The following is a 20,488-nucleotide window of genomic DNA, read 5'->3' as shown; positions in this document are numbered from 1 at the left end:
ATTCCACTGCTTATCTGCAATCTGACTGAGAAAATATAGATTAAGGACAAATTATTTAAAAGAAAAAATGTGTTTCCGAAAACAGATGACGCATTTTGGAAATAAAGATTTCCAGATGTTTTGTGTAACAGCAACAAAACGACATCTTGAATCTTTTTATTGTACACCTTGCCTTAAAGAAATACCTCGTCAACATTTTGAGTTTTCCTCTGTCATTACGTGTAAAACTTGCAGGGTATTCCTTAAGCAGCCTGAATGCCACATTGCCTGTTTGACTGAATCCCATTCACCAGTGTCAAAACAATGGTGCAGAGGGTCAATGCACAGCTTCACACATCCAGCGGAGAAATGAAAGAACGTTACAGTTTCTATGGGTTTTCTGTCGGCACTTTTAAACTGCTCCCACCCCACCGACACCATCACCGTGACTGATTTAAATGGCTATTTCTTTCTTCTTCTTAGTTCTGCAGACCTTTGCTGTGCATCCATTCATCCACCCAATAGCCATACTCTCATCCTCTCTCGCTCTCTCACTCGTTCACTCTCTCTATCTCTCTCTGTAATTTTCAGACCACCAGCCAGTGATGCAGCTGTGGGGAAAAAACAGAGTATGATCCCACTGTACAAGTCATAATGGTTGATATGATAAAACTTCTTCAGAATGAAGTCAGCACTTACTGTGAACTGCCGAACCTCCCCGTTGTCTACCAAGTGATGCTCTGTCTCCGGGGTGATGGCGTAAGCCAGTCTCTGTGTCAGGAGAGAGGGCCAAAAGCAATTGACATATTTTTTAAAAAGTTCGAAGATAAAGATTTTTTAAAAAGAATACTCGATGTTTAATGAGAGATCTCTGTCAAGGCAAAGCTTATAGAAGATGAAAGATTGTCATTTGTACTTGAAAATTACAATAATAACTCATTTCCCCTCACTCCAGTTTTGCCAAGACGTCACAGCTCCGACTTACATCGCAAAACTTTCCAGGCAGCGTGCACAGCTTGTAGATGGCGTACAGAGGCACCATGGTCATGGAGGAAATGGCCAGGCACCACCCGACCATGTTAGCCCATGGAGGAAACATGTAGGAGCCGTAGTTTGGTGGGTTGAACGTGGCGAAGCTCACCACCACCATGAACTATGGAAGAAAAGGACTTTCCATCAACTTCGATCAGTTCAAAAGAGATTCGGTGTTGATTTTACGCTGGAAAAAGGGCTGGAAAACATCTGGGCTGGAAACATCTGGGCTCATCTAGCTGCCTATAAGCAATGCACTGAAGAACTGCTGGATACTGTATAAAAGGGGTCAAAGCCAACACTTTCATCCTGCTGTCTACGTTCACCTCTAAAACTGTGCACACACTCACCAGGAGCAAACAGGGGCTGACAAACTTCCAGCACAGCCTCCAGTACATTCCTGGTCGCTGGCCAATCATCTCCTCAATGTCATCACTGAACCGGTCCACTCCTGAAACACATGGAAGTACTTTGTATTACTTCCAATACATGGTTAAATACAGACTTTGCTGAAGTTGTCAAATGCACACACAGTACTGTGGATTATATTCACAGCGGGTTCAGAGCGCACTCCTTGTTTGTTTGTTTGGTACATTGTGTATTTGAGAATATCAGGTATTGAAGGGAATTGGTGTATATGGTCCCTATGCATAAATTTAAATCAGAAGTTGACCATGCAGACAGCCATGACACTGCAGCTTGTTAGTAAAAATGCAATCCACAATTTGACCATGTCAGTAAGTAAAGCCACTCTGCACAGCCAACTGTACTGAGTTGCAGCACTGTTTCTACCTTATCATGACTTTCTGTCTCTCACAAACCTGGCTGTACACTTTTTCTCTCATGGCTGGAAGGCATCTCTCACTGCAGAGGAGTATATCCAGACTGACGAGCAGGTATTCAGCACAGCTAAATGTGCTTATGTGGTGGACAGCAGAACGAAAGACCACGGTGGCCAGGGGTCAAGGGTTCCTGTCAGCAGTTATGGGGATGGGGAAAAAAAGGCCCACTGAAGCCTGAGGCTTGATTTATCTGACTTGCCAAGGTCAGGACCCACCAAAGTGTGGCAATACGCTGACCCCACCGCCTGGGGCCTGTTTAGTATTTAGCCATTTATGGATCTCTCCACAGTCAGGTTCAGTAGACATGAGACAAGAAACTCAATACGGAAGTTCAGGTCAACCATTCTCCCTGACCTTCAGATTGTCCTTATAATACAGTGTTTCAGTGTGAGGGTGACTTTTTCACACTCTATGAAAAGTCAGTTTTTCTTGTTTTCAGCTGGTGGTGCTGGAGGTGAAATACATGGAGGGTAAATATCCATCAGAAAGCAGTTGGTCTTTCGCGATTAATTTCTAAGGAGGAAAACCACTAAAACCATGGCTAAGACTGCTGCATTTGTTTACAGAACAATGAGAGACCCCCGATCAATACATCAGGGGTTGGATTTTAGGGCCCTAACAAACACCACAAAGTACAAGTAAAAAGAGTTTAATAACCCAGTAAAGTTTTTCTTCTATGTTGTACTGATCATGCAGAAATACATAATAGTTTAGAGAGATTTGGTGTGTTGGAAGAAGCAAACCTAAAAAAAAAAAGCATAGAGTGTTATAGAGATGATGGCACAACTGTGTAAAATCCGGTGTCAATAGGATTTGGACATCTGGAGAGAAAGGGACTTTGAGCCCCCCCCACCCCCCACTTGCCACCCACAACAATCTACAACCTAGCTATTAGACAGCTGACTGCTGTCCATGACAAATGGTAACTGCCTGTTCCCCAGCTGCAATTTTCTTTATGTGTTGGCACACCACTGCTGCGCGAACACAGAGGTAACAGTGGCAGTGGTCAAAACTCCTCCCCAGCCCTCACGAGCACCACGGCAACCATATATCCTGACAATACACGAGCACACACTGAAGAGGCCAAAACAATTTGCCGGGATGGACGCTGTAGCTGCCGCAGCCTTACGTCTAATAGAACTACGTTGCATTGAGGCACAGCACGCCCATGCGCAACAGATTTCTCATCAAACCCTTAATGTGGCATCAGCTTTGCTGACCATGAAAGCATGAATCATCTGTTTTTTTCCCGTGCTTCTTTCTCACCGTAAAACCATGCGATGCCGATGGCTTCAATAAGCACTCCAAAGAGAATCGATGTCCCTGCCGCAAAGTGGTCCAACAGAGTGAACACATACATCCCACCCTGAAGAAACAACATGAATGTATAATGATTGTGTTATTACATTAACTTTTATCATACAGGTTTACGGTAAGGACAAACAGAAAAGAAAAAAACATTCAGATGATTCAGTTCCTTGCATTTGCAGAAACTTGATCCTTTGATTAGTACGATGCACAAGCCGAGTTTGTGGAAAATGATCAAATTTATGAATGAAATTGCTGCAGTCCAACGCAGTGCAAAGATGAATATTAACAATCACGCACGAACATGCATCGCACAGAGCGCGCGGTATGAAACTTACATTTGTAACGCAGAAGAGAGATATGAGGAAGGTGGAAACGACGATGAAGAGGGTGAACAGCTCTCTGTGCTTATGGAGGAATTTAAACTCATCAATCAGTCCTGTGATCACCGATTCCATCCCACCCATCTGCAACAGAAGACACAGGAGTTAGAATACAGCGCAAAGCCAGCTGTCGCCTGGCTGAAACAACAGGTGTGTGTGTGTGTGTGTGGGTGAGTGGGTGGCGGGGTGCACACTCACTGCACTGTCAATGCCCAGCGTCAGCAGCATGATGAAGAAGATAACCGCCCACACTGACGACCCAGGTAATGTTGCAATGGCTTCTGGGTAAATAACAAACACCAAACCAGCACCTGAAGGAGAAGAAGATCAAGAGAGGGTAAAGAAAACAGCACAAACTCAAATCAGTGTTTGCAGCATTTAACGCGGACGCACAAGCAGCCACCAGTCTTCATGCTGGGGGAGAGTTTGTGCGACGTGCTTCATTTTAATCGCCTTGTAAGGACGCCGGGCCCACTAACTGCAGGGGTGGCATTTGAATCCAGCCACGTGGGCTTTCTTCATCGATTACATCCTGGCAACTACAGAGAGCTCATCTGAAATATCACTGACTCTCGGAGTAATTAAAGAATGCACATTGTCCTGCTTGTACTGTGCATTGTCACTTAACTGCTGTGGCAGACTCAACATCCTGTCTTTACACAGTGTACCTTCCACTCTTATGTCACACACAACATTACTGACATGCGAGGAGGACCCAAAACAGTAGGTTCGGCAAGTGCAATGACAAATACTATGGGATATGGCTTCTACCAATGTGCTCAAGGAAATTTGATATTTTCCTGCAACACACAGTGTGATCTGCCTCCAAAAATCTACAGCGTGAATAAAGACCAGTCCAGACTAGATGAATAATACCATACCATCTCTGGCAACTTTGTCCAGGGTTACGTTGTGCTTGTAGGACATGTACCCGAGGAAGGAGAAGACCACAAAACCGGAGAAGAAACTGGTCAAAGAGTTGATGGAGCTGGTGATGATGGCGTCTCTGGGTCAATGAAATCAAATAAGATGGAAAAAAAAAAAAACAGCCCAGAATGAGAGCAGTGAGTCATCAGTACAATAGAGCAGTTAGTCAATTAAAGAGCATGTCAGAATTGGGTCAATGACCGTCTCGGCTTTTACATGAAGAGAATGTTAGTTTGCTGGAACGAGGCTGGAGAATAGTTTGGAGACCGTTAATCAATTTTATGGATTAATCAGGTGGTCAGTGTTTTGTCCCAGTTATGTGACGGGCGAGTCAGTGGCAGTTATCGCTAAAAATTAAAATCATTATTTTTCCAGGCATTTTTGGCATTTTGCTGCGACGTGTTTTCAGTGATTTGGTGTTATGTTCAAGGAGAAATCCCGAAGGTGGACGGTGTCATGTGTCACTTATCAGAAACATTAAAAAAAAAAGGCGATAAAAGCCTCCTGTGGGGTGCTGATGATTTTCAAAGAGTGCGACAGATTCGATTGGCGCTACGGCTGTCTGTTGCACTGCATGGCGTCAAAGACAAGGCGGGTTTCAAGGAACTTCAAAGGTTATTGTAATTCACCTGCTTATGTTGCGTGTGTGCGTGTGTGCAGGAGCAACTCCCCCGTCCTGTGGGCCTCTCCGTGAATCCCCTCCCGCCTCTCCCAGCGTGTCTTTACCTGTAACAGTTGTTGCTGAATTTGTTGTAGCTGGAAAAGGCGATTAGCACGCCAAACCCCACACCCAGAGAGAAACAGATCTGTGTCGCTGCCTCAATCCAGACCTGGGGAGCGACAGAACGAGCACACTTGTGTGAAGCGGCAAACAAAAGGCACAGGAGAGGAAAAAAGCCATTATTAGGGATAATTGCAGGAAACTCATTCAACGGCAGTAGATGAAAGACGCCAGTGAATACGGGGGGTAATTTTGCAAATTACTGCTCCATGCATCTACCTAATCTAATTCTCCAATTGCTGCCGTGCATCTCTCTATCTCTCTCTCCGTCTTGCTTTCGCTATCATTCTCTATACCTTTAGTCCTGCATGCTTACTTATTGAGCCTTTAGCGCCTGCTATTAAGATAAATAAGCTATTGTTATAAGATGTGATTGTGGCTTTCACAGATGAAGAAAACATTGGAAACTAAACATACATTTCTCTCACATGATTTCATGTGTTGAGGAAATGCCTCTCTAACGACACTTAACACTGCAAACCACAGCATACAATGAGGGGAGGCTGACAGTTCTCTCAGATTATATGCATTCGTTGAGTTGTCAGGAATAGTTCCACATTCAACCGTGACCCTGCAGATCAAAATGAAAGACGATTCAGGGAACGGTTGTGTTTGTGGGTTTGTTTTCTACTCCTTCTCGTCCTGATTTCTGTCTTTTAAATTGAGTTTTCTTCCTGCAGTCCTCCATTCAGACCGTTTGTTCTGGGCTCACTGCTGCTGTGATTTGCCTGATATGGAACATTTTTTTTTTTTTTTTTCTGAGCATGTAATTACGGAGCACAATCAACACTGAAAATATGTCAGCATTGCTGTTGTTCCCCTTTAGCAGTGACACCTTGTTGCTGCAGCCTTGACCACATAATGTTCACAATGAAGACTTTCATAAAAAAATGGTTTGAAGCATGAATGCAAAAGCAGCTCAAGAGTTGGTGATGACACCCTCAATCTGCTGTGCACTGACAGCAGTTTCAAAATTATCCGTCAACATATATCCCATATGCTAAGACTAGCTTAGCATGTTAGCATGATATAGCCAGACATATATGCAACAAGATAAAAGCTACCCTCCTTTTTCATTTTAAGTGCTAATGCTGGATGAAGAAAATTACACCTGTTGAAGCAGTGTTTTTAAGTGTCTTTCAGCCACAGCCACCTCCCAATGCCTCCCTTTCTTCTTCATCCGCACCCCAGCGCTCTCACCTCACTCATGCACCCCCCCCCCCCCCCCCCCCCCCCCCTCCCCTTCCTGTTGACACTCACCTTGGCATCACAGAGCCTCAGGAAGTCCACAGAGAGGTAGGCCTTAATGCCATCGATGGCTCCGGGCAGAGTGACTCCGCGGAGCAGCAGCACAGTCAAGACCACATAGGGCATCGTGGCTGTGATCCACACAACCTGGAGGGGTCGTGCAGGGAGCATACACGCGCGCACGCACATGCGCACACGCACAGATAAACACATACACATTTACACAGGGAAAGAAGGCCATACACACACAATGTCAGATGCACGCATATGCACGCATGCAAGAGAGTGGAAAGGGAAGAACACATTTATAGACAATCAAACAGTGATCTTTAACTGATTAGTGGCTTTAAACTGGACTAGAAGATGCAGCATTTTCCCTATAACACGTCCTTAAAATAATTCCATGTCTTGAATGGAGTGGACACACTTAAAGCTTCCTAGGAGTTATGATACTGTTGCGGTTTTCACATTAAGAAACATGGCCACTGTGCCATTTCCAACCTTGCCAGAGGTCTTGACTCCCTTCCAGAGACTGAAGTAGAGCAGAACAATCACTACAGCTAGACAGGAAGTCAGCTGCCAGCGTGGACGGCCCAGATCATCGATACCGTTACTGTCCTGGATGTGGAGCACCCCTCGTCTAAGGAAAGAAGAGATTCTGGTAAGAGCCATGACCGCTCCTGAGTCATCATTTATGATCTAAGGTCTTGTATTTAGTAGATTCTAACCAACAAAGAACTCACTGGGCAGAGGCCTGAAGGGAGCAGCTCAGGAATATTGAAAGCACTGAACTAAATCCCAGAGAAAGAACCAAAAATCTCCACTTTATCTGTATCTGACACTATGCATAGCATTGTAAGTGCCACAGATACAGATAGTGCCCTCATTGCAGACAGCGAACAAAGTTCGTGTTTTCTGGCCACAAGAGATGCTCACAAGAACTCTGTGTTTTAACCAGAAAAGCATGCAAGGTATTCTTTTTTTAGCAGCCGGGTACACACAACCTCCTGGACACAAATGATGACATGTTCTGAGACCTGCCAGGCTTGCCCCTGACACAATGACCAAGCCAGAGACACAGGTGCAGTTATGATGTAACTGCATCTTGGAGTCCTGCAGAGCTGCACTTTGAGCCCGCCTCACCCGGCGACATTTCTAGTTTACCCTGAATGAACTGATTCTAGATGTGCTGAGTGCAGTCAGGAGCCGTGTGGCTATGGCTTCTAGCAAACGACGACGCCACCTGAACGTCATTATCATTCACGGCATCAGTTGGGCTGCACACCTGGATCTGGATCTTGATATCCTGCACAAAATTAGCTTCATAATCAACACTTGCTCTTTTCGGAAGCTACCTGGGATTCATCACTGACGAGAGACATAAGACTCCGGGAAATCTGGCCTCGCAGATGCTACATGAGATATTGATACGTCTCTTAAAATTTTGCATTTTAGTAAATTAAAAGCTCTCAAAGATCACGACAGCCTGCCAACACAGGGAAACTGCATTGACAATGAAAGGTAACAGATTTGCATTCAGTGACACAAGTCACCTGAAGGATTATAGTATCACTGCTGATGCTTTGATTCAGATAATTTCAGAGACAGAGACAACCGATGAGGCTGAATAGGCTCAGCCAATGATCAACCGATGCGGTAAAATTGTCTGCAGGTGGGTCTGTGTAAGCAGCCCACAGCCATTTTAACTAGCATGGATGGAGTGCCTCAACTGTCACAACAGAACAACCCCTCACTTGCCGGAGTTGGAGACACCTGGTCGGCTTCACAGGGAGGGAGGCAACATGAGCTAAATGCAGCCAGACTCCTCTTTAATTATTCAGAATCAGATATTCTAAGACCTTACTTAATCTAGAAAATAGGGCCGATAGTAATTACAGTTACTTCAGTTATTCTGCGTTGAGCCAACTCTGCATGGCATTATTGCACTGTAGCAAACTTTTTTTCTTGTGCACTTCCTGCAGTGGAACTGTGTGGGTGATGTCCAGTGAAACCTCGGTCATATACAGTAAAGTACGTTTGCGTTTAACTGCGGTTTCCAGATTTGCCACGGGTTCAATGACCTCAGCAAAATATAGAGCGTTTATAATTACAGTTAAAATTACAGGTGGTGCTTGAATGCATTAATATATTGTTTTGCTTCACTTGATTTTGCAGTGGAACATCGTGTTATGAAGCCATTTATGTGGCAGAAATGATACAATTACCGCCGTGAATATACATATACATATAAATAAACACATATATTTGCTAAGTTGTCATACAAGTTTGACTACGCAAGGAAAAATTTTCAAGAGCAAAGTGAGGCTTCAAACTTACTATGTCTGTTTTTTTTTTCAAATCAGAACTAACTATATCAAAGAGATATCAATAAATTATAGAAAGCTTTACTCCAGGCCCACTCACTCAAAGTACTCCTGAGCAGGGGTGGCCTTGTAAACGTCACTGACTGAGCTGTTGTCAGCCCAGTCGGAGCAGTTGGGACTGTTCCAGGTGTTGTTGCAGTGGACCCACGGCAGCTCGCCGGTGAATGAGGAGAAGAGGTAGAAGAGCGCCCAGGAGATGATGACATTATAGTAGAAACCCACGTAGAGGGAAATGAGGATCACTGTGAAGCCTACACCTGTTAGGGAGACACGTGATTAATAATCATAGCTATTAAAGACAAAGATAGAATGAGGGGGAAATTGGCTTTACCAAATTAGCACCTGAGATATTGTAAAGGGGCACCTCAGTGGAATCTAACATCCCACGTGCCCATTAGCGCCTTGGTCCTGCTGCATTGTTCCTGAATCACAGGCTACTGCTTTTCACGGCTGACTTCCACGGCTTCAAAAGTGTCCATTGGTGGAAAAGAACTACAAGTACTACTCGAGTACTGTCATTCTGTACTGCACTTTATTTCACAGAGACACACAGCTGTAGTTGCTTGTTATATTCTAAACTACGATTTCCTGTGAACAAAACATGATGAAGTTCAAACACACAGTGCACTGTTAGAGATTAAACCAGAGGTTCCCAAACCTTTGGCTTATAACCTCTTACAAAAAAGCATTGTAGCCGGGACCACTTGTTATATTTCAGGTGTCAGATGGGAGGTGCCCTGATGGTCAAGGGGTTCAGTCACGCTCGCATTTTCTGCCAACTTTCTACTGTCACCTATCAAATAAAGGCAGAACACTGCCCCATAAAACAGGTCCAGATAGGTAAGTTAATGTTTCACAAAAAAAAGGGAAAATAAGAGAAAAGTCCAAAATATAAATATAACAAATCAGATTGTTTCCTCTTTTTTTAAAAAATACATTGTTATTATTATTATTATTATTATTATTATTATTATTATTGACAAAAACAACAGCACAATACATCATCCTACAGTATCCTTAGATGGTACAACTCCTACAGTAAGTTGGGAACCACTGGACTAAACTATCAAACTGTATTTAAAGTAGTTAAGTTACTTTTAGTGCAGGACTTGTAGGACTGTTTGCTGATCAGGAAATCGTGAATCATCTTGCTCAAGGGATCAAAACTCTGACTTCTCTTAGATGGGCACCACATGGTCACCTTTTCACACTTTCATGCATACTGTAGGCTGTTATCATGCCCCACACAGTGAACCAAATGATAATCAAACTCTTTACAGTGCTAATCTTAGGCATGTAAGTGCTCTTATTCGACTTTAAATTGCGAGCCTGTTTAAAATCTCATGAGGTTATGATTGTTAGGTATTCATGAAGAACCGCCGTGAATCAGTAGAAACAGATATGTTTCATGCACGGTTCAAACTGTGACTACGCTCTGACTTAATCTACCACCATATAACACAATCTCTTGCTCAGTATGAGTACAGAAGGCTGTGATGCACGCCTGCGGTCTCAAAGAGAGCACCACAACTTCTAAAGATCGCCTCTTCATGCCTTCATTATCAACACATCTACCCTTTCTGTAAATCTGAAACAATGTCCACTCTTCTAAGGCTGAATTTAATTGTTAACCTTTGCTGAGAGGCATGACCACAACTGTGCCTTATTGATTCCTTTGTAACGTGGATGTGATATTTGCCCAGGGAGCGATGCCTCTTATTAGCGCCGCATGCGGCCATGTTTTCTCTCCATCTCCCTCCGTCTCCCTTTTCTTGGCAGTTTTTCTTCAAATGCATTGATCCTGAGAGGAAACCAGCTTGTTGATCAGAATAATTACTGTCAATACGGGCATGTGTGTGTGTGTGTGTGTGTGTGTGTGTGTGTGTATTTGAATAATTACTGTTATCCTCCCGCTGAGAGACAGAGAGAGAGTGAAGTGTGTGATTAGAACGTCAACCTACTCAGTGTGGTCCCTGACAGACGCCGCGTGCTCACACACAGGAGGCACACGCTCAGACACTCACACACACACACACACACACACACACACACACACACACACACACACACACACACACACACACACACACACACACACACACACACACACACACACACACACACACACACACACACACACACTGTGGGCCACCTTCAGACCAGCAAAGACATGATGTAACAAAAGTCAGCGGTACGGTCAGGTGGTCATAATGGGATTTGAGGTATTTGCATCTTTAGATTCACAGTGAGGTGTTAAATATGGATTGAAGTGAAACTTTTTAAAATAAAGAAAATGACAAGCAATGATATCAGAGCAGCACAGTGCAAAGACAGAGATGGACAAACGCACACAAGTCACAGCTAGTAAACTGCATAAAAAGCTGAGCCGAGCAAAGGCTATCATTATATTTTCAGCCAGCGACTTTGCTGAGATGCCGGGAAACGCGAATTGGTCTTAATGCTTGTCTCTCTATGAGTGCACGTCCGGATGCGCCTTGCTTATCGATGTGTTGAAAAGTGCCCCGAGAGGGCGTCAGCCAGCGTTCCTCGCCGCTGCTCGACAGGGGTGTTTGGACAATCAGGACAGGAGTCTGAAAGCCCAATTTCCGTTCGCTTTCCATCTCAGTGCCAGCAGAACCTTGACGTCGTGGGGAGGATAAACAATGCCTGTCGCCGCTCGACGCAGAGACGAGCAGACAAAAGAGACTGGCATGTGGACAGACAGGCATGTGGGCAGGCAAGCAGACAGAAAGACATGTAGATATTAGGAGAAGTGCACTATCAGACAGACAGACAGGCACGTAGGCAGATGGACATACCATGATGGACAGATTTAATATACATGTGCAAGCATTCCTGTGAGAACATGCAGGTGTCAGGAAAGGGTAATTTGCATGTGTACATCCCCCAGTGTGGGCATGTGTCTGTCTGTCTGTCTGTCTGTCTGTCCGTCAGAATATGTGTCCTCTGACGTGTCACTTCCTACCTTTAAATATGGGACAGATCTTCCACACCCCTGCTGCCCCTTCTCTGTTATACTGTCCCAGAGCCAGCTCCATGTAGAAGAGAGGCATGCCCGCTATCACCATGAAGAACAGGTACGGCACCAGGAACGCACCTGCACACACGGAGACGGGCAAAACTTAACGAGGCTACGTTCTGAAGTGCTGTGCACATGCATTTCAGGAGAAAAGAAAGTTTCTCTTTCTGTCAGTTAGAAACTTTACATTTTGTTGTTGAATAGCATTTCAAGACAGAAACATGATTTCATTTTGAGCATCATAATGCAACCCTAACCTACAACGAATGCACGACTGAGTAAAGAACAATATTCATCATTGATCAGTGATGCCTCACATAAATAAAACATATCAGTTGGTGTCATTCTCTGACTTGACGCCAAAGGCAAATCATTCCGTGTCATGTCTGCTGCAGAGAGCCCCATGAGGAGATTAGATTAGCTACAACAGCCTATACGAGGCTTATGGAGATATGATCATCTGCCACAAATGATTGGATTACATGACCCCAGTGCAATCACAGGGAAGGGAATATGCTGATTATCAGCACTCTTAAAAATAGTTGGGCACCTTGGTGGCACAGGGGTTAAGGTGTCTACCATGCACAACAGCAACCCTGGTTTGCAAATGGATGGGAACCTTTGCCGCATGTCATTCCCCATCTCTCTCTCTCTCCCTTGATTGCCCTCATCTCTGTCAGCGAAGGCTTAAAATGCTCCAAATTGTAATAATAATAATAATAAAAAAAGATTAATCACCTCAAATTAAACTCAGTATTTTCCAGAAATACAGTTATGACACCATGCAGGATTTGGGGACATATAGTCAGCCTCGACTATGGCTACAGTATCATTTACAGCTCTTAAACGTAATGAGAGCTCTATGTTAAACAGCCGTAATTAGTGGCACTGATTGTTAGAGCTAATCTATTCGGAGCAGCTGTGGTGGTTTTTCCCCTATTTTGATCTCTGGGAAGGGTTGAAAAAAAAAAAAATCTCTCAAACAACAACCAATGAGCACAAGGAGCTCTCACACACGCATGCACGCACGCATGCACGCACGCACGCACACACACACACACACACACACACACCTGCATATATGTGCAAACACTGCACATATATGCATGTATATCCTTCATTTCACCTTCTCTCCTTTCTCCTACATTTCATTTTCTTTCCTTCCTTCCCTCCCTGCTCTCATAGGAGAGGAAGATGATCTTCTTCTCTCACATGAAACACACAACTCCCTTCCTCCCCTCTCTGTCCACCCCCTGCCCCCCCCCCACTTCCACTGAGCCGTCTCACCTCCTCCATTCTTATAGCAGAGGTAGGGGAATCTCCAGACATTGGCGAGGTCGACGGCGAACCCGATCACAGACAGGAGGAAGTCGATTTTCTTCCCCCACGTCTCCCTCTCCTCCTCCCCGCTGGGGTTGGTCTGAGCAGGGGTTGGAGCCACTAAGGTGGTCGAGGTGAACTGAACCCCGTTCTGTTCCTTCACGAGGATCAGCTCCACCTAACGAAATACAGGTCACACAGTTAAAAATCAATCAGATGCAACAGTTGCTGCAGGAATACTAGTTTAAACTGCGACTGTATATTTATCTCCTATTTAGTCATGTGCAGTCAGATGTAAAGAAAGGCAGATTAAGTGCATTGATAAGATAGAACAGGAAAATACAGCAGATGGATCACATTTCCATGTACAAACTTGCATTTGTGATTTAATGACTGAGCACATGGTGAACCTGTCACCAAAGTCTCACTCTCACATTATCATTCTCTAATTTATGTTCGAACATTGTTTGAACATTCTACGAATTAAGTAAACATTAAACATTATAAAAACACATTCTAGCTTCCAGAGAACCAGGTGTTACAGTTACGGCTGTTTTTCCCACCCAGTGTTTTTTTCAGGTCTGCATAAATTGAGTCAGACAGACCAAGTCAGAGAGAAATAAACTTAATTAAGACGCTTGCACCATGCAGTGATTCAATTAAGTTTTCTTAATCAGACCGAGTGGCATGCCATTAATCCACTAGAGTGGCGTCAGATCTGCTCTGACCTCTTTGGGGCCCATGGTGTTGGAGGTGGGTTTTTCCGGGGCGACAACTGAGGACATCAGGGCGACAGGGACTCTCTCCGTCAGCATGGAGGGGTGCGCGGCCCGAGGGAGCGAAATGCCGGTGGTGGTGGGAGAGGAAGGAAGGAAGGAAGGCGCAGCTGAAGAGTCTTGAGCGCACAGAGAGAAAATGATAAGAATGAACTTCATTTATAATTTGGGTTATTTTTGCAAGAAAAAGTGAAACATGTTGGTGTTTTACTAAAAACACTGATGAGTCGTTCAACATGTTAAGCAGCCTGCACGGGAGGGAAATGCATAAAGAGTGGGTCATTAAATATATTAATTCATTTAAGCTTTAGAGATGAAATACAGGAAGAGCAAGAGGAGAGTGGAGAAAAGCGGCAGCGTGATGAGATCCAGGCTGAGGGCAGCATGAGGGCGTGGGGCCATCACAGCGTGCTCATTTCGTTTTCACACTTGTTGATCGCCATTTTGCTCGCAGATTTGGCCCAGTGTCTGCTAACCCAGTCTCCCCACAACATGCTGCCCACCACATTTAGTTCAGATTTCCAGATTTGGAACTTTTCATAAAAATGATGCTTATTAGAAAAACCATCAGTACGAGGCCCAAGAAGGTGACCATAAAAAATAGACGTTTTAAATTGATTTTTTTCCCCTCAAAACAAAGAGCTGCTGTTTTCATTTTTCTGACTGAGTCTAAAAATGTCAAAGTGATTTCTGCTTTTGTAAGGATCATGTGAATCCCTCATATCATCATTTTCAAAATATGGCCAAATTTAATGATTTATTCTGTAAAATGTCCTGTCAATAAAAAAAACAACAGATAACATCACAGGCTATTAGGCTATATGCAGCATGTCACAGGAGGAGAAGAAACATTTTGAGGGAAATGCAACACTCACCTTTGAAAGACGACAGATGAAAGCTCCTCCGGTTGTCAGTTTGGACAATTTAATCCCAGTTGTGCTGATGTTCTTCACCGCGCTGCAAACTGATGTGGACCATATTTCTGCAGACTCTCCGATAAGTTACTCAGACTGTGGCAAAAAAAAAAAAAAATTGTCTAGAGATACAGACAGAGTGAAAGAGTTCGACTCACAGTGAGACAGGAGAGGAGGACAAAGACAGAGAGGGATGACAGGAACTGGTAATGTATGAGTTGTAGGAAGCCCTCCCTCCCTCTTTGGCTCCAGTGACAGACACACAGAGACCAGAGTACCCTGTGGTCTGGCATGGAGATCTGTCTGCGATACCACTCTTGTATGAGAAACAATCAACAACCCCCCCCACCACCCCAATCGCCGTCACTCTCCTCCCTCCCTCCCTCCCTCCCTCCCTCCCTCTCTCCCTCCTCACCCGAGCTTCATCTGTTCCTCCTCCTCTCTCCCACCATCATTGCACATTTTCTCACCTGATTTAAGCGTTTTCCTGGAGGACTTCTCTTTCTGTAGAAATATAAAGAAGCTGTGGGGCAAACACAAACAAAGACGTGAAATATTTCAGCATGCGACCACATTTCCTCCAGATCCCTGTAATATTAGCTTACTGTAAAGTTAGCTGGTGTGTCAGCACCTGCAGCATTGTCATCTATTATCTTGTGGGTTCACATTCGTAGCATGAAGACCAGCAGAAGGCGTTCACAACATGGTGTAATGTGAAAACGCATCAGGTGATGTTTTTCTTTATTTTGATTTTTTATTATATATAAATTCAGTAAATGTCTCTTGGGACATGTAATGTTTTAATTAAGGTTGAAACAACTCGATCTGGCAAAACTGCTATATGATTATAATAAAAAAAATAAAAAAAATGTGATCAACATTAATTATTATCTTTTCATGTGAGTGGAGATAATTCTCGATTCTGGATCCATTCTGCAGTTAATCCTGTGGGTGGCACAGTACTGTGATGGATGAGGCGAAGCTGCTTGATATTATGTTGAAGGGACTCAGCTAGTGTGTGTAACTGTGGCAATAAACCACAGTGCAAACTCCTCATCGAACAGTCAAAGCAGTAAGATGTTTGTGGGTTCAGCCACAAACGCTGCGAGGAAAGATGCGAAAACTTGATTTGACATCTTAAATTTTTCTCCACAGCACTAAATATTTCTAAATAATCAGCAACAAAGTTTAAGTTACAAAAACATTACGTATTAATTTTAAAAGTGAAAATTCTGCTTCATCGGGTCTGTGTCTTGGCTGTGTCCTGGAAACAACTATTAGCAGATTTTGACTCAAATATTCCGACATCCTGATTGGTTCACGGTGGGGAAGGGGCATCAAATTTTTCCAAACCCAGTCCCGCCCACAATAATCAACTGAAACAGCAAAAACTGAACTTTTAGCAGATCATTACATGTTCATGTACAACTCCATCTATACTAATAAATATAGATAAGTGATGAAAGAGTGATAAAATAAGTTTTCAGGGCCTTTAATTCCTGTTTCACTTGTCCACTATACTCTGTAAAAAAAAAAAATAAGTCCCTCCCTCCATGACACCAGTTAGCCTTCTCCTTTTCCTCTCTTCTTGCTCTACCCCTCAACAGACCCCGATGACCCCACCTACCCGCCCTGTCGATAGGCAGAAATCTCATTACCTACAATGTCTGACAGGCCTAAACGCAATCAGTTCTGACACCCAGACCTCTCCCATTTCAAACTCAACCTCAACAGGAGCGGGGCATCAAATAACACAATCAGCCCGCTGCCCGCACACAGATTTATGACCCTCACGTCCAGAATGACAGCTTGTTGTTTGCAAGCCAATCGCAATGATCAATCGGCCACTAATCCCCAACACCAGCACTGCTGCCACCACAACGCACGCACCTTTAAAGTGCAATCATCCATCAAGCCTCGGGCCTCATATCAGAAATTGTTGGGTCGATGTACGCCGCGCTGGATTTATGAGGTTTCCGATGGAGCTCGGACAACGATGAGGTGAACATAATCGAGTGTCTTGTTTTCATAAATGCAACAGCTGAGGCCCAGAGAGACGAAGGGCGAAGAGGAGGAGGAGGAGGTGGAAAGAGCGGGAGATTGGCGAGGCAGAGGACGGGGATGCTGTAAGGGGAAATGAAGGGAGGGGGCAGAACTTTGTCGAAAAAAGGGATAAAAAAGAATGAGAATTCATTGCATGTTGCAGAAATGGTGTAATCCTGGGCCTCTGTTCGAGCTGTTGGATCTGGAGTGCAGAAGCTTTCCTTCCACCTGTCTTGTTTTGTCTGAGCACTGTCTGCTTACTCCTGCAGGAAAAAAAAAAGAGGAATGGGGACAAATTCTTTGCCTATTGAGTCATGATTATAACTACTGTTTCCAGACAATTAGAACTTTTCCCCCCCAAAACACAGAATAGCACTTCACCTGCTGAGCGACACAGCGGGGACTCTGGATGAGGTCTCATTCAATAATAGAAGATGCATAATAGAATCTGCAAGACAGCGTAGTTCTTGATTAAAAGAAAACATTGCATTAGTATGGGCTCACTTTAAACATTCACTATATTGTCTGTGGAGCTAATGAGAAAACAGCACTAACGCTTTGTTTCCAGTGACACACAGACAATGAGGGCAGAGCAAGCCCCTGCTAGGAACACTCATTGTGGCTCTAAAGGAACAATCAGATGATGGCCACAGCTGCTTGGATGCATCATCTGAGAACCATGAATATCCGTCCGTTCCATGCAGCAGATGTTAGCGTATTTCTCAGGACGATCTGCTGGTGTCACTAAAGGAAAAGTCTGGGTCGTCCTCCGGGCACCACGAACGTCTCCACCAAACTTCAAGACAGACTGTGAGACAGTTGTTGAGACATTCATGTCTGGACCACAGTGGAACGACCCACGCCGCCACAGCACGGCTAATTAAAAGTTCAGAACATCGTGCCAGAAAGTCTGCTAATCAGTCAAACACACAGGGAGACAGGAGGTTATCTGACATCTTTCAACGCAAACTAAAGACAGCCAGGCAAGACAAGCAACATTAAATGAGTAATAACATACTACGCCGCCTGTAGAAATCCTTCAGACACTGTCATAAAAATAAAAAATAAATCCACCCAATGGCCTTCTGCAAGTCAGTGAGGGACACATCATCTATTGACATCAACATGCAATCAATGAAAGCAAAGACTGGCCTAGCAAAGGAGAGCTTTGATTTAATGGTAAACGCAGCTTGCCAATTTAGATCCACATCATACATCATAGACATTTCATTTAAAAGATATTGACTGTCATGTCCACTAATATTGATCACATGGATTCCTGCTGCAAGGGTCTTCCACCACGCATCTCCTGAAATAGGCATTATTTGCAACACAGCTATTGGAAGAATTCTGAAAAACTTCAATACAGCACACCTGATGCAATGGCACGCGACACTCAAGGCTGCACGGCCACTCTGTGACCTCTAGAGGGAGACATTTCTGCAATGAGCCAGCAGGTGAGGAGAGGAACTTGGTGAGTAGGTGCGCTGGAAGGCATGTGTTTGTAAATGCTAAACTGATCTCTTCTCACGAGCTTTAACTGCGAGGGAATGGCTTTAGTTTAAAACTGAGGATGCAGAATTCCAGCCTCATTTGTGATACATATGATGTGAATATTTGGCCATCAGCATCAGTCAAGAAGGAGCGATATAAGTTGAATACTTTCAAACCTAAATACAGTCCACTTTGACCATGTTATGGCAAGTGCTTCACTAATTCATCATTTTCTTGCAGCACTGCACTAAAACTCCTCATACAACACACTCACACAACACATTCTAGTTCTACAGCCACCAAAACACACACAAGTCAATCAGCAGTGCAACAGCAGCACAACAGTGTTAACGTTTCTTTTTTTTAATTCAATCCAAGAGTCACATTAACAAGTTATATCATAGCAGTCCTGAACAGACAAATTCAAAGTAGCTTGCAGTAATGACTCTTCATCATCAAAATGCATTAATAAAATAAAACCTGTTGAGTATAGAAAAAGACAGGAAGTAAAGCTACAGAGAAAACAGACTTCAGTTTCTTGGTCCATAGACAATAAGCCATCAGAAAGACACTATCGCTCTGCCAGAGTACACAAGTCTTTCGTCTTAAGCTCACTGCTGGACAAACTGTGGTAAGCAGGCAGCAGTAGCATAAATACAAGTTTATCTCTTGCAGGTTTACATTTTCTCAGATTGACAGCAAGTAGAAAAATGATCACCCTCTACTGAGGTATTTGAAATAAAGGGAAGAGAAACAAGTGTGAAAAAGAAATGGACCCAGTATTTTCATACAGCCCCAATGAGGAATTGTTCCAATGGAAATATCGAATATATATAAATGTACATATTTGACTTGCTGATGAAATATAACCTTCTTTAGATGTTCAAATGGTAATGTTTGTTTAAAATAAATAAAAAAAAAAACTGCAAGAGGAGTTACTGTGGCTCAATACATTTCATTCTGGGTCAGGTCTTGAATTTTACCTTTCAGTTGTAATTCACAATCAGATTTCTCACATATGTACAACAACAGTATGGTTTCCCTCATACATACAGAGTGACTTATAGAACTAACCACCTGTTGTAAAATCACATCATTTAGGAGTACATTTAATACTTGTCCATTCCACGGTGCAAACAGTTTTTAGTCTTTCAAATCTGTACGTTGTTGGCAAGTCCTACGAGCATACAAAGTCATTTCAAGCTACAAAATTTCCACAATCCTGAGACAAAGCACAAGAGTAGGTCTACAAAGTGGGTTTAAACTAACCGAAATCTTTCTTACAGTACGAAAACAAATTTAGGGCAAGGGGCAGCTTCCTTTAATATGTGACCCCTACTTTCCTCTGTGCTCCCATTATTGCAGCAAATATATGAATGCAAAAATCATATTAATAAAATTGAGCTACAATACTGTAACCTACAAACTTAACACGCTTTACAGCAATGTGATATTTCTTTAAAAAAAATAAAGAAAATAATCTAAAGTGCAAGCACAAATACATATAATTTAAAAAGTAGTAAGGGGGGAAATACTAAAAGATTTTGATTTAATATATATAATGTTGGTTTGTGTGTGTGTGTGTACAGTCCAGAGTGTTTGTGTTTGCGGCCCGTCATGTAGTGGCAGACGTCACCTCAGGGCCGCAACACACTCGCATTTTGCTTATTACAACCTGCACACCTTAAACATAAAACATAAAGCCAATGGAGAGACGGCTGAAACGGGATAAAAAGTGTACATGTGAAAACCATGATTTCTTCAGAAAATGTCCACTGCAGATCAGCGCTTTGAGTAGCTTCTGATTGTGACAAGATTGTCTATACATTCTCTTTTTTTAGCATAAAAATTCTATAGATTCAAGGCTATCGGTTTCCATAAGAAATCTGCATTTTGTTTCTAAGCAGTCAACTCAGCGATAATAGTAATAACAACAATAAAACTTTACACTGTGTAGGAGGAATACAGCACAAAACAATTGCAGTATCATACAAAAGGGGGGAAAAAAATGTGGCTC

The 20,488-nt window shown here is 43.3% G+C and overlaps 1 protein-coding gene across 1 annotated transcript; it reads right to left on the bottom strand.

Annotated features, from left to right (window-relative positions):
• Window positions 1-566: 566 nt before the first annotated feature.
• Window positions 567-14,059, bottom strand: slc6a3 (solute carrier family 6 member 3). The gene is made up of 15 exons (XM_041941850.1): window positions 13,973-14,059; window positions 13,212-13,422; window positions 11,871-12,002; window positions 8,925-9,141; window positions 7,002-7,140; window positions 6,513-6,647; window positions 5,198-5,301; window positions 4,426-4,550; window positions 3,743-3,855; window positions 3,500-3,628; window positions 3,120-3,219; window positions 1,362-1,462; window positions 965-1,132; window positions 679-750; window positions 567-590 (listed from the first exon to the last, which is right to left on the bottom strand). Exons 1-15 carry the CDS (start codon window positions 14,057-14,059, stop codon window positions 567-569), a joined length of 1,857 nt encoding a protein of 618 aa, XP_041797784.1.
• Window positions 14,060-20,488: the final 6,429 nt, after the last annotated feature.

The sequence above is a fragment of the Chelmon rostratus genome, chromosome 8 (assembly GCF_017976325.1).
Source record: "Chelmon rostratus isolate fCheRos1 chromosome 8, fCheRos1.pri, whole genome shotgun sequence".
NCBI classification, from domain to species: domain Eukaryota; kingdom Metazoa; phylum Chordata; class Actinopteri; order Chaetodontiformes; family Chaetodontidae; genus Chelmon; species Chelmon rostratus.
Note: the sequence above shows the minus strand (reverse complement) of the source record. Positions and strands in the feature narration are given on the sequence as shown.